Below are 17,572 nucleotides of genomic sequence, written 5' to 3' on the forward strand. Positions count from 1 at the left end.
TTCCTGGCCTAAATCCATTGTAGTCCCTTTGCCCAAACCTGGACAAAATCATTCTGACCCGTCAAATTACCGACCAATATAATAAACATTATTAGCAGCATGCTAGATTGATCGTGAGTATTTTCAATCATAAACCTCATCACAATGAAAATACCAAATCTGTAAAACAATGTTGAGGTACGTATGACAAAATGGCGTGTTCACCGACACGAGTACGCAGGATGTTGGGAAGGAGACTTTCTTTCATTCAAGCATAAACGTGACATGTAAGTAATCCCAAACATTCTGATAATCTGCATGTTGTTATTTTCTTTTTTCTTTTTTTGTTAGTATTGTTACCGAGGGGAATAGTCAGAAATGAGAAGTAACGATAACGTTGTGCGTGAATTTTCGTCAATCAGGGCGTCACGCTTACGGAAACCATAGAATGGAGCAAAGCATTGGAGTACACCTATTTGTATTTCCCTAACTGTATTCAGATTTTGCCTAGGGTTTCCGTATACAGAAACCTACCCGGGTACATATCTGTCGTACCCGTCACGAAAACGACCCCTTCAACCCAACTCACTTAACATAGAATGTCGTACCTTTAGTTGAAGCTTGAATACTATATTAGCCTCACTAAACATTTTGAGAAATGTAGCATGTGGCAGGCAAGTTTCCTTGATATATATCTAGTACCTTTCCTCACACAATCTACTGATTATAATGATCAGAAAAACGGAAAGTCTGATTAGAGTCAATTTTACTAAATACTTTCTGAGATCTGACACGATTCAGAGTAAATAAGTAAATAATCTTTTCAGAATTGTAACGGGCTGAGTATTAATGCCACATGTAAATTTCACAGTAATATATGCACACCTATCTACTTTACAGAAATTATAAAGTGGAAAATTGAACAATCAGCTTACATCTTTTTAGGTAGAAAGTATACATTCTCATGAACATATGGAACCTATAGAATAGTATGACAAACCTGAACGGGACAAAAAGATGTCTGTAAACATGAAGGGGATGGATTTATGTCAAATGGGGAGTCATTTGATCCTAAATCCAGTTATAACGCGGATGACTCGGGCCTAGAGTGAAACATTTAAACCTCAGCTCAAATCTCTCCCTGTGGTGTCAATCAAGACAAAATCGGAGCTTGATCTGATAGTAAATTCCAATAATAACATGGGCAAAAAACCGATGTCAAGAAAGCGTCCAGAAAGAAGTTATTTGTTCACCCAATGCCTATATACAAACAATCCGACGTTTAAGTGTTTGTAATGTTTATTGTACAATTAATATGCTTCTCATTTAAATACAGACATGATGGCTCGCATCAGGATTACAATACATCAAAATCACGAGAACAAATACCTGAAGTGGTCTCTAACAACCCATGCTTGTCGTAAGAGTCCTGTAACAGGATCAGGGGCGGTGGGGTAGCCTTGTGGTTAAAGATTTGGCTCGTCACGCCGAAGACCCGGGTTCGAATCCCCACATGGGTACAATGTGTGAAGCCCATTTCTGGTGTCCCCCGCCGTGATGTTGCTGGAATATTGCTTAAAGCGGCGTAAAACCAAACTCAGTCAGTCAGTAACAGGATCAGGTGTTCAGGACTTGGTTGTTGCATGTCATCGAATCCCAATTTTGCCTGTTTGTGTGCAGTGATGCTAATCATTGGAGTGTTTGGTCAAGAGGGGACTATTTACAAGCCGCATGCAGTCATGTAACTGGACCATTGCTGAGTTTACCGTCAATCAACAAACCAAACATTTCATTTATCATATGTTGAGTTACCACATGTAGTGACAGATACGTGAGCATCGAATAACATCACCTTGTAAGTTTGTTCAGTGATATCATAGTTTGCCATGAGGGATGATATCCTTCAAGGATGCAAGTCTTTACGACGCCCACGACGTCGCAGCCCATGGGCAAAATTAGAATGCTGACAAACCTAACAGAGCAATTAAGGTGACTCTGTGATTCCCATCCACTATCATATAATACCAAAGGGACGTAACTGCGTGGCAAATCCGGAGCGTAACCCGAGATGACAGGGGGTTGTTAGGGCAACTAAATCCTGGTTCCTATCAGCAATCGTTGTAAACATGGACACTACTGAGATAAATCCATTTTGTCTCTGTTATGAACAAGGCAGTGAGGAATCATGATTCTCTGCAAAACCGTGATGTTTACTCCATCAGGACGCATTGCAGTGTTGAACAGCTCTATCAATGTATGTTGTCTCCTCCATAAACCTTGGGGACTGTGGCTATTGCCAGGGCATTAACAGCTGACGTGGCAGGGGTCTGTGGCTCTGGGATCTGATATATTCTGGAGGGCAGCGATGCTGCAACATAAGACACGGAGAAGAGGTAGCTGTGTGTATGGTACATATTAAGGTGGGCAGAGAGACTACAACATACGGAGAAAAGGTGAGTACGGTGCATGCCAAGGTTGACAGAGAGACTACAACATAAGACATGGAGAAGAGGTAGCTGTGTGTATGGTGCATATCAAGGTGGGCAGAGAGACTACAACATAAGACATGGAGAAGAGGTAGCTGTGTGTAGGGTGCATATCAAGGTGGGCAGAGAGACTACAACATAAGACATGGAGAAGAGGTAGCTGTGTGTATGCATATGCATATCAAGGTGGGCAGAGAGACTACAACATAAGACATGGAGAAGAGGTAGCTGTGTGTAGGGTGCATATCAAGGTGGGCAGAGAGACTACAACATAAGACATGGAGAAGAGGTAGCTGTGTGTAGGGTGCATATCAAGGCGGGCAGAGAGACTACAACATAAGACATGGAGAAGAGGTAGCTGTGTGTATGGTGCATATCAAGGCGGGCAGAGAGACTACAACATAAGACATGGAGAAGAGGTAGCTGTGTGTATGGTGCATATCAAGGTGGGCAGAGAGACTACAACATAAGGCATGGAGAAGAGGTAGCTGTGTGTATGGTGCATATCAAGATGGGCAGAGAGAATACAACATAAGACATGGAGAAGAGGTAGCTGTGTGTATGGTGCATATCAAGATGGGCAGAGAGACTACAACATAAGGCATGGAGAAGAGGTAGCTGTGTGTATGATGCATATCAAGGTGGGCAGAGAGACTACAACATAAGACATGGAGAAGAGGTAGCTGTGTGTATGGTGCATATCAAGGTGGGCAGAGAGACTACAACATAAGGCATGGAGAAGAGGTAGCTGTGTGTATGGTGCATATCAAGGCGGGCAGAGAGAATACAACATAAGACATGGAGAAGAGGTAGCTGTGTGTATGGTGCATATCAAGATGGGCAGAGAGACTACAACATAAGGCATGGAGAAGAGGTAGCTGTGTGTATGATGCATATCAAGGTGGGCAGAGAGACTACAACATAAGACATGGAGAAGAGGTAGCTGTGTGTATGGTGCATATCAAGATGGGCAGAGAGGCTACAACATAAGACATGGAGAAGAGGTAGCTGTGTGTATGGTGCATATCAAGGCGGGCAGAGAGACTACAACATAAGACATGGAGAAGAGGTAGCTGTGTGTATGGTGCATATCAAGGCGGGCAGAGAGACTACAACATAAGACATGGAGAAGGGTAGCTGTGTGTATGGTGCATATCAAGGTGGGCAGAGAGACTACAACATAAGACACAGAAAAGAGGTAGCTGTGAGTATGTTACATATCAAGGTGGGCAGATATGCTACAACATAAGACACGGAAAAGAGGTAGCTGTGAGTATGGTGCATATCAAGGTGGGCAGATATGCTACAACATAAGACATGGAGAAGAAATAGGCAGATCATGTGAGAACGTTATGGAGGTCAGAGAGGCTACAACATCAGCCATGGAGAGTAACTCGTCGGGTGCAACGTTATGCGATTGTTCGGAAGATTTGGGAGATGTTAAATGTCTGTATGGGGTACATTATAGTGGGTATCCTGGGTTATTAGTAGCACGATGTAAGTGACATTGAAACTAAAACCACAGATTGGAACCTTCTTTGACCTACGACTGCCGTGCCTATACTTTGACATATACTACAGTCGATAGAAAGCAAGACTACCTAGACTGAACAACGGGGAGACTTCAATGGATATACAACTTCTTTACTATTAATATGAGCGACGTTTCGGTGTAGCTACTAACACCGTTACCATGCAAGTGACGTACACTGCCACAGGAAAGGCTATATATACTTGAGTCATGTTTGAACAGTAAGTTGATGGATGTTTAGACAAATACTTGTTTAATACACAAGGTTGGAAGATGTTTACCCACAAAGGCAATTGTTACACAAACATAAATAACTAGGGAGGGGTTAATGGGGGAAAGCTATTGTTGTGACGGACAGGAGAAGAATAGGATAAAGATTGCTTGCTGATGAGTTGGTGGTAGGCAGGGATGTAATATCCTTGCCACTCAAAAGAAGCTACCTTGACTAAGTTGTGACGGACGTCGGACAGAACACTCCAGGAAGAGGCGGTCAATCTGCGGCAGGCCACTTCCCACGGACGACACACGGCGGGAGTGGCGGGAGGGGAGGGGTTCACTGTCGGATATGGACCCTTCGCTGTGACTCCCCCAGCTGGCACAATGTCGTCCTCGACTCAGGAAGTAACATATGACGCCTATAGTGATGACCACCATGAAACCGCCGCCAACTGCACATCCCAGGATCACAGAGGTACTGTCAACAACAACCACCATCATCATCATCATCATCATCATCGTCGTCGTCGTCGTCGTCGTCGTCGTCGTCGTCGTCATCATCATCATCATCGTCGTCGTCTTCATCATTATCATCGTCGTCGTCGTCATCATCATCGTCGTCATCATCATCGTCATCATCATCATCATAATAATCATCATCATCATCATCATCAGAAAGAAAGAAAGAAAGAATCACGGTCAAGCATGTCCTGCTTGACTGTATTGATTGTTCCATCACAAGGGATAAATATGTCACTGTTAAAACAGTGAAGGATCTTTTTTAATGTAAATTATCATTTAATCATTGAATTTTTAAAAGAAATAGAATTGATAGATAAATTTTGAAAAATGGTTTGTAAATAGATAAGTATTTTATTATTGGTAGCTTGGATTAGTAACTGGGATTGTTAGTGGCTGTACCCTCAAAGGGGGTTGAAGTATCGTAAAATTATTGTCCTCCTGAGAGGGTACGTAAGTCCAAAAACTTTCAAAGTCAATTTTAACTTACCAGGATGTTTAAACGTAGTATTCTTGTTGTTTTAATTTTGGCTAACATTTCTTACAATCGCCAGCAGCTGAACGGATGGTGTAAATCCAACTAGGTTCCATGCAGGTAGCAAACTGATCATCATCATCAGTTATAACTGTTGAATATTGATATCAACTGTTCTCGTCACGATATGGCTGCAATATTGCCGATGTGACGTTAAATTTTAACTAATTCACTCACTCACTCATCATCATCATCATCATCATCATCATCATCATCAGTTATAACTGTTATCATTCATTCCACAACCACCACCAGCAACAACAACAACCATATAGAACAATAACATAACGTATATGGTTGGTTCACACCCACTGACTCTAAATATCTGCAACGTGGAATAATTATATACCGCCGAGCCTGATAATAATATTTTGCTGCAAAAAACACGAAGCACATTGTTGTCCTGCCACGTGCAGACAAATATACATTCTCGTTGACACTTTAAATGCTCTCGAGACGCAGCTACGACGAATAGTATTCATAGTTTCACTAGTACAAGCAGTTAATCATAAATATGTCAAAGGCAAATATGGGGCGGTGGGGTAGCCTAGTGGTTAAAGCGTTGACTCGTCACGCTGAAGACCTGGGTTCGAATCCCCACATGGGTACGTATACAATGTGTGAAGCCCATTTCTGGTGTCCCCCGCCGTGATGTTGCTGGAATATTGCTAAAAGCGGCGTAAAACCAAACTCAGTCAGTCAGTCAAAGGCAAATCAGAGAAATACAAAGTATATTTTGCACATCCAACTCACTCTACTTTTTACACAAACAACAAAACATGATAGAAAATGCAAATAAAGTAATAGTGAATTTAATCCAAGTGTCTTTATATGTCAGATATCTTAACAAAAGTCACCAAAGGAAGGTGGGATTCTATTCATAATCCAAAGTCATTCTTCCAATGTTTTCATTTTGCAGACGATGACAGATAAGACATTTTGATCGTGAAATATGCAGCGAAATGGAATCAGTTGTAGGCATTTCATTGTGACGTCATCCTAACCGATGACGTCAAAATGGCCTGCAAAACATTGCGACGCAATATAAGACCTACCTGGGAACATAGGTTGGATGGGACGGACGTTGACATCACTGCTCAGATGTCACAAAGCTCAGGTGGGACGGAACTCACCTCTCAACACAACTCAGGTAGGACAAGACTCACCTGACAATACATCTCAAGTAGACAATGAAACCTAGGTACGGCGATACTCACCTGTCATCATAACTGGTGTAGGACGAGACTCACCTGACATCATAGTTCAGGCAGGACTATACTCACCTGACATCATAGTTCAGGTAGGACAAGACACACCTGACATCATAGTTCAAAGTAGAACAAGAATCATCTGACATCATAGTTCAATGTAGAACAAGACTCACCTGACATCATAGTTCAGGTAGGACGAGACTCACCTGACACCATAGTTCAAAGTAGGACAAGACTCACCTGACATCATAGTTCAGGTAGGACGAGACTCACCTGACATCATAGTTCAAGTAGGACGAGACTCACCTGACATCATAGTTCACGTAGGACGATACTAACCTTACAATATAGTTCCAGGTAGGACGAGACTCACCTGACATCATAGTTCAGGTACGACGATACTCACCTGACATCATAACTACTGTAGGATGAGACTCACCTGACATCATAGCTATCGTAGGACGAGACTCCCCTGACATCATAGTTCAGGTAGGACGAGATTCACATGACATCATAGTTCAGGTCGGGCGATACTCACATGACACCATAGCTCACGTAGGACGAGACTCACATGACATCATAGTTCAGGTAGGATGAGACTCACCTGACATCATAGCTATCGTAGGACGAGACTCCCCTGACATCATAGTTCAGGTAGGACGAGATTCACATGACATCATAGTTCAGGTCGGGCGATACTCACATGACACCATAGCTCACGTAGGACGAGACTCACATGACATCATAGTTCAGGTAGGACGAGACTCACCTGACATCATAGCTCACGTAGGACGAGACTGACATCCAGGTGACACCTCATAGTTCAGGTAGGGCGATACTCACCTGACATCATAGCTCACGTAGGACGAGACTCACCTGACATCATAGTTCAGGTAGGACGAGACTCACCTGACATCATAGCTCACGTAGGGCGAGACTCACATGACATCATAGTTCAGGTAGGACGAGACTCACCTGACATCATAGTTCAGGTAGGACGAGACTCACCTGACATCATAGCTCACGTAGGACATTACTCACCTGACATCATAGTTCAGGTAGGGCGAGTCTCACATGACATCATAGTTCAAAGTAGGACGAGACTCACCTGACATCATAGTTCAGGTAGGACGAGACTCACCTGACATCATAGCTCACGTAGGACGAGACTCACCTGGCATCATAGCTCGGGTAGGATAATACTCACCTGACATCATAGTTCAGGTAGGACGAGACTCACCTGACTACAAAGCACAGGTGGCACAGGACTCACCTGACGACACAACACAGGTAGCACGGAACTCACCTGACAACACGCACAACACAGGTAGAATGGGACTCACTTGACGACAGGACAGGTAGCACGGAACTCACCTGACGACACAGCCAAGGTAGCATGTTACTCACCTGACGACACAGCAGTACTCGTCGTCGCTCGGGCCGCAGCAGCTGTTGGCGCACTGGATGTTGTTACGGTGGGCGAGCCCAGATGTGCTAGTCTTTGTGCGACATAATATACACACCGTCTCTGAAAAAAACAGCCACAAACAATCATATCTTCACAAAGATCTACATTATTCTATTTCTCTCCTCGACACATCAAATCACGTTTCAGCCTGGGGAACCTGTCTCCTCACATTTCGACTTGAGCCGTCGCAAAGAGCCAGGTAGCCAGAGGCAATATATTGTTTTTCTTCAGTGGACTGTAGGCCTTGTGTCACCTGGTTCCTTTTCTTCCTATCGAGTAAGTTACAGAGTACCCCCCACCCACCCAGGTTGTAGTGACAGAGGATGGGGGATCACTGCTATAAATGGGAAATATTCCATCCACGGCCATGGACTGACTGACTGACTGAGTTTGGTTTTACGCCGCTTTTAGCAATATTCCAGCTACATCAAGGCGGGGGAACACCAGAAATCACGGCCATGGATGAATAAGAACGAGATAGAATGATGTTCAAATATGTCCGGAATCAAACCCGGGACTTCAGAATGACGAGCGAACACCTTGCCCGAACAATATAGAACATTCCCTACAGATAGGGGCCGTAGGGTAGCTTAGTGGTTAAAGCGCTTTCTTGTCACGCCGAAGACCCGGGTTCGATTCCCCACATGGGTATAATGTGCCAAGCCCATTTCTGGTGTCCCCCGCGATGATATTGCTGGGTATTGCTTACAGCGGCGTAAAACCATACTTTCACTCACCCACCCAACAAATCGCGGATTCATAGCAGTTATAATAAATCGCTACCATACACATATTTGCCACACGACAAACGATAATACTGCAGGATTGAGATCGTCCAACACATGCAATCTGAGAGAGTGAGTGAACGTGGTTGTACGCAGCTTGTAGCAATATTCCAGCAACATCACGGCGGGGGACACCAGATATGGGCTTCACACATTGTACCCATGTAGGGAACATACACCCTGAAATGAAGTCATATGTTATATAAACTTTTCAAAAAATCATTCTACAAGGGAACCCATATGTAATAAAGGGATCACAGAGTCTCTGTATTGTAGCCCACAACTGAATGGGGATAGGACTAGACTGCGGGTGCTGGGAATTGTCTGAGGTGAGGTGAGGTGAGGTGAGGTGAGGTGAGGTGAGGTGAAATTGGGTTTAACGTTGTGCTTGAGAATATTTCGCTCATATGACGACGTGCATGCGTGTGTATGTGTATGTGTATATGCGGCTGCTTGTACTAGCCCAGACTTAAGCTGGTTTTATAGTGCTAGCCCACTGAGATACCATGCTGCAGTGAAGCATGAATACCCCACTCAGACACAGTATACTGACTCCGAGCCGACCAGTCCTTGTTGTACCCATTCATGCCGAGCGCCAAGCCGGGACCAACAAGTACCATATTTTAACGTCTTTTGGTATGACGCGGCCGGGGATCGAACCCGCGACCTTCCGCTCTCCGGGCGGACGCTCTAACCACTACACCACGGAGGCGGTTTGGAAATTGTCTGAGAATCGAATGGGTGTGATTACTTTATTATATACACGATCTGGGGGCTCTGTGGTGCCTCCTAAATCTGTAATATTGTTGACGGACATCATTCATCACAGTACTGATGAGCCGGGTAACCCTGTAAATTTGGGACTGTGCCAAGCGCAAATTGTCCGTATTAGCGACTCAACGAGTTTGACTGTTTGTTTGGTGTTTAATGTCCATACTAACCAATATTATTATTATTAGTTGTTTGTTTATTTTAGTCTCATCTTGTACATACAGATAATGTATACATAAATGTATAGAGCTGTGCATGCACAAGCCGCCAGGAGGCTATAAGAGACTTAAAAATCATTAAAATACGTGAGATGGATAAAATAATTAAAACAATAAAATTATACAGTTGAAATAAAAAGCATGACACACACACACACACGCACACGCAAACACACGCGCGAGCACGCACACACACGTGCACATATAATATCAGTGGTAAAACACAGAGGCGCTCACACAAAGCTACACGTGCCCAAGTATTATGTATCTGCATTCATTTTCACATTCACCACTCATACTTACACACATACAAATACATACACCCACAACCACAGTTATATTCACATGTACAAATATATACACCCACAACCGGTCATACCAACACATACAGAAGCACACGTCCACATCCCAAGTCGTAGCACCATGAACAAAAATACATACACCCACAACACAGTCAAACCAACATATACAAATACATATATACTGAAAGGCAAAAGAAACGTCGTAATATTGGAAATGACATTTGAGTATCAATGGAGTATTTGAACCTATTTTTTTTAAAATATACACCGGAAGTCAAGTTTGAGGAAACATGAATCGTGGTCGTATAGCCTGCATTGCCCAATAAAGTATTGTTTGAGATTGAGGTTAGAAATGTTTTTGTTTTTGGAGAGGGAAGAGTTCCCACAAGCACAACATTGACATCGAGATGCACGTGCATCATAAATGCATTCAGGCATACATTGCCGGCTTGAATGGCAATCGTTCACTTGTTTTCTGAACACAGCAGCTATGACTAGGTTAACGAGAGATCAACGACAACAAGCCATTGGACGTCTACACGCTGGTCAACATGCTCGAGTCATTGCTAATGACTTCAATTGCACGTCTTAGAGAGCGATACAACGCCACCAGCAGCACTGCTGACCGTCCACGTAGTGGTCAACCCCGTGTAACAACACGTCGCCAGGACCGTCATATCGTCCATCAACACGTGCAAGACCTATTCGCAAGGGGAAGAGAAACAGCTTGGGTGACCATAGGAAACCACCAGCGACCAGTCAGTGACCGAACCATTCGGCGACGTCTCCAATTCAGGAACCTGTTTTGTCGACGTCCTGCCAGGAGACCCATATTCACCCAACGTCACCGCCGGGAACGTCACCAAGTGGACACAACAGCGGCAAAACTGTCGTGGGGGACAATGGAGAGGGGCTATCTTCTCTGATGAAAGTCGGTACGGCATTTCAGTGGCGTAATATTTTAAAAACATAGGTTCAAATATTCCATTGATACTTAAATGTCATTTCCAATATTACGACGTTTCTTTTGCCTTTCAGTATACTTACAGCCACACTCATACCAATACATACAAGTACACACACCCACACCCATATCCGCAATCATATCTACTTATACAAATACACGTCCTTATAACCAAACCACACACACCTATAGCCACATACACACACTCACACGCACGCACGCACACACACATTACAGATACATAATACAATGCATAGGTAAAATATACTAAATAGAGGGATATCTTTTTCTTCTCTGGAACATCCTATCAATACAGTTGGCTAGGATTTGTTGTATTTCAGGACAGTGCGTCACATTTATTAGCTTTTGGGTAGAGTTGAAGTTTATGAAATTGTCAGTTAGGAGATCACTGTTAAAAAGTTCATATACATTATTTAATATCGGCGTACATAAGACAGTCTATCAAGAAATGTTCTTCGTCTTCGATGACGTCTGCACAGAATGGACAGTGGCGGGATTCAAGAGGTGTCGGTGTATCTGACAGTATCGATACACAGTGGGAGAGTCCCACATCGTAGTTTAGCTAACAGTTTTCGCTGGTATCGTGACATGGGGTAGAATAGGTAGCTTTTTGGAACTCTGTCCTTTTTAAACTTTCTGTACGTTCTTAATTTATTTCCGTGTTGAAGATTTCTGTCGTTCCACAAGTCACTGAACCACTTTTCATCGCCAACAACATTACATCTGTGTTTCACATAGCGCATAAAACAGTCTGTAGATAAAGAGTTAGTAATATCCGTGTTTTTAGACATTTTAGCTGCAAGGGCGGTAACTTTATGGACCCTGCTATATGAAGGCGAGCTGTAAATAATCGAGTCTGGACCAAACAATCTAGTGATCAGCAGCATGAACATCGATCTACGCAATTGGAATACGATGACATGTGTCAACAAAGTCAGCAAGTCTGACCACCTGATTTCGTTACTCGTCCCTAACAACAAGCATGGGTTGCTGAAGACCAATTCTAACCTGGATTTCAAGGATTAGATAATATGAAGATTGTTATACGCGTGTGGGGAGACTCAGCTATTTTGCAGCTATATGGCGGTGGTCTGTGAATAATCGAGTCTGGACTAGACAATCCAGTGATCAACAGCATGAACATCGATCTATGCTATTGATCATGCTCTTACGACAAGCATGGGCTGGTAAAGACCAATTGTAACCCGGATCTTCACGGGTCCAATTACTCTTGGCCAATGAGAGGTCGCCTATGTCACCTACGTATTACGGTAGTCTGTCCTAGATGATCTGCGTACACAACGTGAACACCACAAGACGGTGTCCACACTGTCCCACTATCTTACATGCAAATTGTTTCTGAGCCGTATATATACGTCACGATTCGTGTCATTTCGGAACAAGCCCATTGGCCGACATCCTTCCCTTCTCGTCTTGTACCAACTTGGTTCCGTCTTCGCGCAAACGCGCGTACCGAAATCAATAGTCCACGCATTGTACCTCACCACCTTGTGTATATCGATATGTTATAAACACAACACAGTTTACTTTCAAATCATTTTGTATTCTGTAAGATGAAACACGTGATATTTTGAAAAATGTTTGAATAGTTTTAGATACAAGAAGTACATAGAAACAGTCTAATATAAAAATGTTTCTTTGACCACAATACATCAAAGCATACGCGCATTCTCATTCGTTTGCCCGGTTTTTTATATGCGACAGAGGCTTTTTTGGCATCAATAATTTAGCGTTACACTTGTGCCTGGTGAACCGCACTGAGGATATATACCTACGCTTTTGGATTTAGAACTGAGACGCTTTGAACTTCCTCCATCATCAACCCGCCATGTCACTGAAATACTGTACAATGTTGCCTTAAAATAAATTGTAAACAAAAAGTCACTGTGTTCTTTAATCTGATTGGTTGAAAAACGTGATCAAATGGTATTTGATTCCCGGAAATTCTCTGCGTATTAATACATACAAACATCGCTCACACCATTGTATTGTTACGTCATCAGCTGTGATGACGTCATTAAAATCATGTTGTGACGTAAAGTCCGAATGACGTCACAAATGAGCAGTTCCAGATGCTGCCATGGGAGACAGCCGAAACGGCCGGGTGATGACATTTCACTGCTGTACCCGTACTCGATGTCAATGAGAGCAGACACAAAAAACGTGTGTGGACCTTTTGGTTTACTTTTGTGTTTACAATGTCGGCATGTCATTTCCTTTATCTTTCTTGAACCGACATTTTCACCATATGCTACCGTTAGTATATATATATACATATGAAATTAAAATACCCACTCGGTTGTGAACGTGAACAAGATAGGGACAATGTCACTATAACATGTCAATGTCTAGTGTGGAAAATGGCAACAACGCCTCTTCCATGGCTTCACATTGCTATTGCAACATTGGAGATATCCCGGAACTGTTCCAACGCTTGCTGTTGTCTGACCAACTTTGTGGGTTGGTGTTAGGCATACATAAGTCGGTGTCTACACGTACAATATGAGAAAGCACCTGCTGTAAAGACTTCTGTGGACCTGAAGGAACGGACAGGGTACGTTGCAAAACAGAACGTAACATAATGCCTCGAACACCGTCGTACACTACATTTTCTGACAAGCATCACGACTTAGACGATTTTGAGGTTTCGACGTAAAAACACAATGTTTTTTCTCAGTTGGAAAAGTTTACTGAAATGTTTTTCTTCCTATTGCCATAGACTAAATCATTTCAATAAGTTTCTTTAAAACTTCATATATTCAAAAGACATAATTGTTTCAATATGTATCCAAAGTACACCGAAATTCTATCCCCTTTGTCTGTTTAATGTATTTAGCAAACATTCGGTGTATCCCCTCTTATCATAAACCCCACTCCGGGCAGGACCCTTAATTCTCAATGCTATCAGTAAATGTCAATTAACACCTCCCTACGTCGGCGGATCTTACTGGCATGTACATAGGCCAGTGACCTTCACAACGTGGCGTAATGTCCCTATGTATATAACCCGACTGATATGGTCAGTCAGGGAGACCAGTCAGGGAAACGAGACGAGGAGACAGAACCAGATCATCGACAGAAGCGGACGGATTGTGCGGCTAGTTGTGGCGTCGGCCAAGGCCGTTGCCTCACCAACGACTACGTCGACGATGAACCATTTCGACCATTATTCCCTAGCCATACTAACACATGGCTGCCGCTGTCTTCAACTCTACCGCTGACTCTTCCGTCTATTATCCACCATCCTGAAATACCATCCTAGAGCATCCCCAACGGACACTCTTGGATATCATTTTGCAGTTGGAGGAGGTCACGCGAAAATCTATTTTGATATGAATTGCGTGCAAGTTTCTTGTCCATTACAGACTCAAACCTACTGAATGAATTTGAATGGTCAGCCCACCACGATCTCTGCGGATGGATGTGACCATTTCCCCAAAATACTAAAAATGGTGACCCCATCTGATGTTCCTCCATCATATGGGCGGTGGGGTAGTCTAGTAATTAAATCGTTCGCTCGTCACGCCGAAGACCCGGGCTCGATTCCCACATGGGTACAATGGATAATGGATGTTATTATCTCCTGGAATAGTTACCACAATCATCGTTACAGAATATTTTGATGAAATAAGGACGTAGCAATTTCAAATCTACCCACGCTTACTATTGAAAGGCAACCGCAATTATGCTTAAATAAACTTAATAAATGGTATTTAAAAATTTATTTAAATTTTCAAAATCCAAAACTAATTATATCCACTTTTTGAGTCGAAAATATACACCTCACAAGAACCAGAAATTAGTTTTAAACGGTACACCTCTTAAAATTGAAAAAGGGGCCAGGTTCTAGGGTATTCTGTTCGATCAACATCTAACGTTTAGTCCACATTTAAATTAATTAAAGAATAAATGTCTGAAGGCAATTGATAAGTTAAAAGCTTCAAACTGTACAGATTCATTCATTCATTCATTCATTCATTCATTTATTTAATTACTTGTTTATTCATTTATTCATTCTTGGCTGAAGTGATTTTTCTGTCAGTGTGAAACTGTCAAGGGTCGTTTTATTTATTGATTTTTTAAAAAGAAATTTTGAAATATTTGGATAACTATGTTTTGTAAGTAAATCTAAAGCTACTAGTTTTTAACCGCAGAATTTCTGCTGTTTTCATTCATGGCTAGATTTATCGACAATCGCTAGCATCTGAAGGGATAGTGTAAATCCATCTAAGGCCCATGCGTGTAGCACAATACTGTAAGCCCTGATGGTCTCTAGTATGGTGATCTACTTTAAGTTGTTGGCGATCTGTAGCCCATTTTATGTTGTGTCGTGTGGAGAAATACCTTTTTATGGTTACTTGCTGGTTTCAGATGTGAATCTGTGACATTCTCGTTATGTTTCTACGCTTTGTTGTAGGGTATTTATATTGTTTATGGTTGTGTTTAATAGTCACGATATGTCTGCCGATGTGAGTGTAAACTTTAACTCACTAACTCACTCACGCAGTCACATAATTTGCTAACACATCAGCATTTTGTTGAAGAAAGAAGCTTACTATTTTCACGTTGTCCAGGGATTTCACACCTTGATTACTGCAGGCTGTAGACTATAGTTGATAAACTATATGTCTTTAAACTTAGTTCGTTTACTATAATTATTGTTTGATCATATAACTAACATTTGTGTTGGCTCCAGGAGACATTAGAATTTATGAAATGCAGGCAATATCTCCTTGAAAATACGTCATACGCCAGGAGATTAAGTTACGATCTGTACAGAGTAGGGCTAATCACAGATCCATCCTGTGCATGTGGTAACCCATACGAGAATGCTGATCATTATTTCTTAGAGGGTTCATTATGCACTCAACATAGAAAAATCAACATGTTTGAAGCTATTCAAGATGGCTGTGATTGTAATTCTGTGATTACATTACCTGTCCTATTAAAGCCAAAAGGGAATCCAACGCGTTTAGAATCAAGTCCAGATGTGATTAGAAAATTAAACATTGTTTCCGGCTCTATTTGGATTTATATACTATTTTGTAAGAAAAGCAAGATTTATGGAAGACAACTTCTTTATTGTGAATAACCTAATCAAGGAGCAAGCATACACTCCGAAACGTCGTGTTTTTCACAATAAAAAAGTTGACATCCTTAAATCTTGCTTTTCTTATGCATTTCCCTTCTAAATGCCATTCAAAGATTTACTATTTTTGTAGATATGCATTTTTTTATATGTTAACTCTATTTCTGGGGCGAAGTTCAATTTCCCGTCCCCTCCATGACTGGCAACAACAAACGCTCTTGCCATGACCTTCATCCACAGGTCACGGGAAACAATCTCATTACTCCCTCTCGGAGCAAAACAATTCTCCCTGTTTACACTTTGCCCCATTGATAAGTCTGGGGTATACGGTGGTTCTACATATCGGACATCAGTCAAGCGGAGACAATCTGAAACTTGTAAATATCTCGCGGCAAAGAAACGCTCACTTATCCGAAGCGCAGCGATGCGTATATGACCTGACGTTGGGGACAACTTCCATGAGAAGGCTTTCCACAATTGTAAAGACTGAACAACGATGTTATTGTGAAACGAATGCAGATGGTCTGCATTTCATTCAGAGTGTATTGTCAGTATCCATGTCAGCATTCCGGATGTTCAGATGCGTGTGAACAATATTTGCATTATAATTTTTAATTTAAAGAATGGAGTATTAACTAGATCTGAGGTAGATACGAAGTCTTTACCCCCAACTTCAAAGACCCAGTTTTATCTCAACCACACAGGTGCGCACAGTGTGGTCATATGAGTACATCCCTCGACATGAGCAAATTGTGAATTTTGAGGAATAGAGGAGTATAGTCAAAGAGAAGAGATTGTGATATGTTCTTATCCAGATAGCATCATAGGTAAATCAACCGCCTTACCTTCAGCTAGATCCAGTAGAATAAGACCGAGCAGGAGAAGAAATGCACTCAGTTTGTTTGACACAGCCATTTGGAAAATATTTCACTTATAATTATCCAAATGATTTAGAACGGACCACGAGCACACAATCACACGGGGGTGTGCTGACAGTTGTCTAAAGCACAGTTAAACCTGCGGGTGTGAGGAGATTCGCCGATGTGACTGTGTGGCTATCACTGACTGTGTCCGAAAACTGCCCATCAGTATGATCCAGATCGAGTCCGGCCCATGTAGCTATCTGTCCAATCTATGAGTTATCATCCCACAGGCAATCATCGAAACAAACAACAAAGGCAAACATGCGGTGTTGGGTTTCTAGTCCCGGTATACGCGCTTGTGTCCCCGCTGAAACATCCCCTGCTCATCCAACCATGACCTCGCCCAGATGCTCGTGATACCAAGGCCTCACATATACACTCGTGCAACCAAGAATTCACATATACACTCGTGCAACCAAGGCCTCAAATATACACTCGTGCAACCAAGGCCTCACATATAAGCTCGTGCTACCATGGCCTCACATATATACTCATACAACCAAGGCCTCTCATATATATGCTCGTGCAACCAA

The 17,572-nt window shown here is 42.4% G+C and overlaps 1 protein-coding gene and 1 long non-coding RNA gene across 2 annotated transcripts; one reads left to right on the forward strand and one right to left on the reverse strand.

Moving 5' to 3' along the window:
• Positions 1–1,534: 1,534 nt before the first annotated feature.
• Positions 1,535–17,353, reverse strand: LOC124270215. The gene is made up of 4 exons (XM_046705256.1): positions 16,962–17,353; positions 7,885–8,005; positions 4,437–4,690; positions 1,535–2,347 (listed from the first exon to the last, which is right to left on the reverse strand). The coding sequence occupies exons 1-4, from the start codon at positions 17,029–17,031 to the stop codon at positions 2,229–2,231; spliced, it is 564 nt and encodes a 187-aa protein (XP_046561212.1). The 5' UTR covers positions 17,032–17,353; the 3' UTR covers positions 1,535–2,228.
• LOC124270216 lies at positions 5,909–7,892 on the forward strand. Its single transcript, XR_006896704.1, has 5 exons — positions 5,909–6,566; positions 6,835–7,065; positions 7,305–7,535; positions 7,603–7,734; positions 7,805–7,892. It is a non-coding gene; the product is annotated as an uncharacterized LOC124270216 (long non-coding RNA).
• Positions 17,354–17,572: the final 219 nt, after the last annotated feature.

The sequence above is a fragment of the Haliotis rubra genome, unplaced genomic scaffold, assembly GCF_003918875.1.
Source record: "Haliotis rubra isolate DU_JTF1 unplaced genomic scaffold, ASM391887v1 Scf15, whole genome shotgun sequence".
Taxonomy (NCBI): domain Eukaryota; kingdom Metazoa; phylum Mollusca; class Gastropoda; order Lepetellida; family Haliotidae; genus Haliotis; species Haliotis rubra.